The following is a 1,505-nucleotide window of genomic DNA, read 5'->3' as shown; positions in this document are numbered from 1 at the left end:
ATCATTGTTTTTTTATAAATTGATTAAATACTGACGGGCCGTTTGCACAATCCGAACCTGTGCCAGGTGCGGGGGAGACAGGACAGCCTTAGCAGGTTCGCTACGTTTTACGTTTCAGACGGAGGAGCGCTGTGAGCATCAGGCGAGAGAGGAAGTGAGGAGGCCAGTGAGGAAACTTGGAGCAGGCAGAGATGTCGCAGGGAGAGTTGCCAAGCTACAGCCCACAAGGTGCCCTGACGGCCTGCAGGTGGGGAGCGCGTGAAGGTCGCTCCCAGGTTCCTGACCTGCAGGAACGAGTGGACGCGGTTCCTCCTGAGACCCAGAGGAAGGAACTGGGCAGGTGGGGGACTCGAGCCCCATTCTTTCTGCAGCCATCAGCCAGCAGAGCACCGAGACATCGAACAGTGCTTGGTCTGACGGGGGCGCGACGACCGGGTGTTCGTCTTAGAGCAGCCAAGGGCGGGCGAGGCGGCATTGCGGCTGCTTTTATTGTGCAGGTCACACTGAGCCCAAGGTGCCTGTGGACCTCAGGACGCAGTCAGAGAAGCGACTCTGGGTGGAAGAGATTCAGGGAGAAACCCTCAAAGTTGAGGGAGGCTGATGTCTGACGTCGGAGGCGCTGGAGACAGCAGATGAAAGTGATTTGGAAATGAATGGACGGCACAAATGACAGGTTGGGTGCGAACATAAATATAATTATCTTTTCCTCTCGTCTGTTTGGCCTTCCAGCCCCTCCCACCCCCAGACCAGCCAAAGCGCTCAGAGCCAGCCACACACACAGGGTTAGGATGCACTCGGGCGTTTACTGGGAGAGGGGCCTCAGGCCAGGCCTGGGTACTCATACTTTTTTGGTGATGGTCTTGGGGGTGGCAAGCTCCTGCAGGCGAGGGGACGCCCGGGCTGTTAGGGAGGCTGGCGAGATGTAGTAGGGGTTGTAGCCCTCGTTGGCATCCCTGCGCTCCTTGGGCTTGGCCAGGGAGATGATCCGGGGACTGGCCACTGCTTTCTTGGTGACATCCAGCACCTCCCAGCGCGGGGCTCGGTCAGGAACACACTTCTCTGACTGGGACTTGGGCACTGGAGGGGGCAGGAGAGAGGGACAGCGTTGGCACCAGAGCCTCAGGCATGCAGCCGCTGCCCCCGTGCAGGTCACTCTGCCAGGTCAGAGTTCCGAGTTCATGGCCCATCCGGCAGTGAAGAAGTGGACACACACGCAACATGCCCGTCCACACAGGGGAGTGTCACTCGCCATGAAGCGGGGAGGCGCTGACACTCGCCACGATGCGGACAAACCGTGAACACACGACACTCGGTGAGGAAAGCCAGACACACAAGGCCACGGCGTGTGATTCCACAGATGTCAGACGTCTGGAACAGGTGTGTCCACAGGCAGGAAGTGGGCAAGTGGCTGTCAGGGGTGAGGAGGGGGCTCGGCGGGCCCTCTCACACGCTCCTCCCTCCTCTGGTGTGGCATTGGAGGGGGGTGGCAAGCAGTGACTGGGCCC

The 1,505-nt window shown here is 59.8% G+C and overlaps 1 protein-coding gene across 1 annotated transcript in view; it reads right to left on the bottom strand.

The window, feature by feature from the left end:
- Positions 1–819: 819 nt before the first annotated feature.
- The window catches only part of THEG (theg spermatid protein), a 22,654-nt gene continuing 21,968 nt past the window's right edge, over positions 820–1,505 (bottom strand). The window contains exons 8-9 of the mRNA XM_023520478.1: positions 931–1,077; positions 820–896 (exon numbers count right to left, since the gene is read on the bottom strand). Coding sequence (XP_023376246.1) covers positions 820–896; positions 931–1,077 — 224 coding nt within the window. The remainder of the gene's footprint in view (positions 897–930; positions 1,078–1,505) is intronic.

The sequence above is a fragment of the Pteropus vampyrus genome, unplaced genomic scaffold, assembly GCF_000151845.1.
Source record: "Pteropus vampyrus isolate Shadow unplaced genomic scaffold, Pvam_2.0 Scaffold267, whole genome shotgun sequence".
In the NCBI taxonomy this organism is placed as follows: Eukaryota; Metazoa; Chordata; class Mammalia; order Chiroptera; family Pteropodidae; genus Pteropus; species Pteropus vampyrus.
The sequence above is the reverse complement of the archived record's forward strand: the minus strand, read 5'-3'. Positions and strand labels throughout refer to the sequence as shown.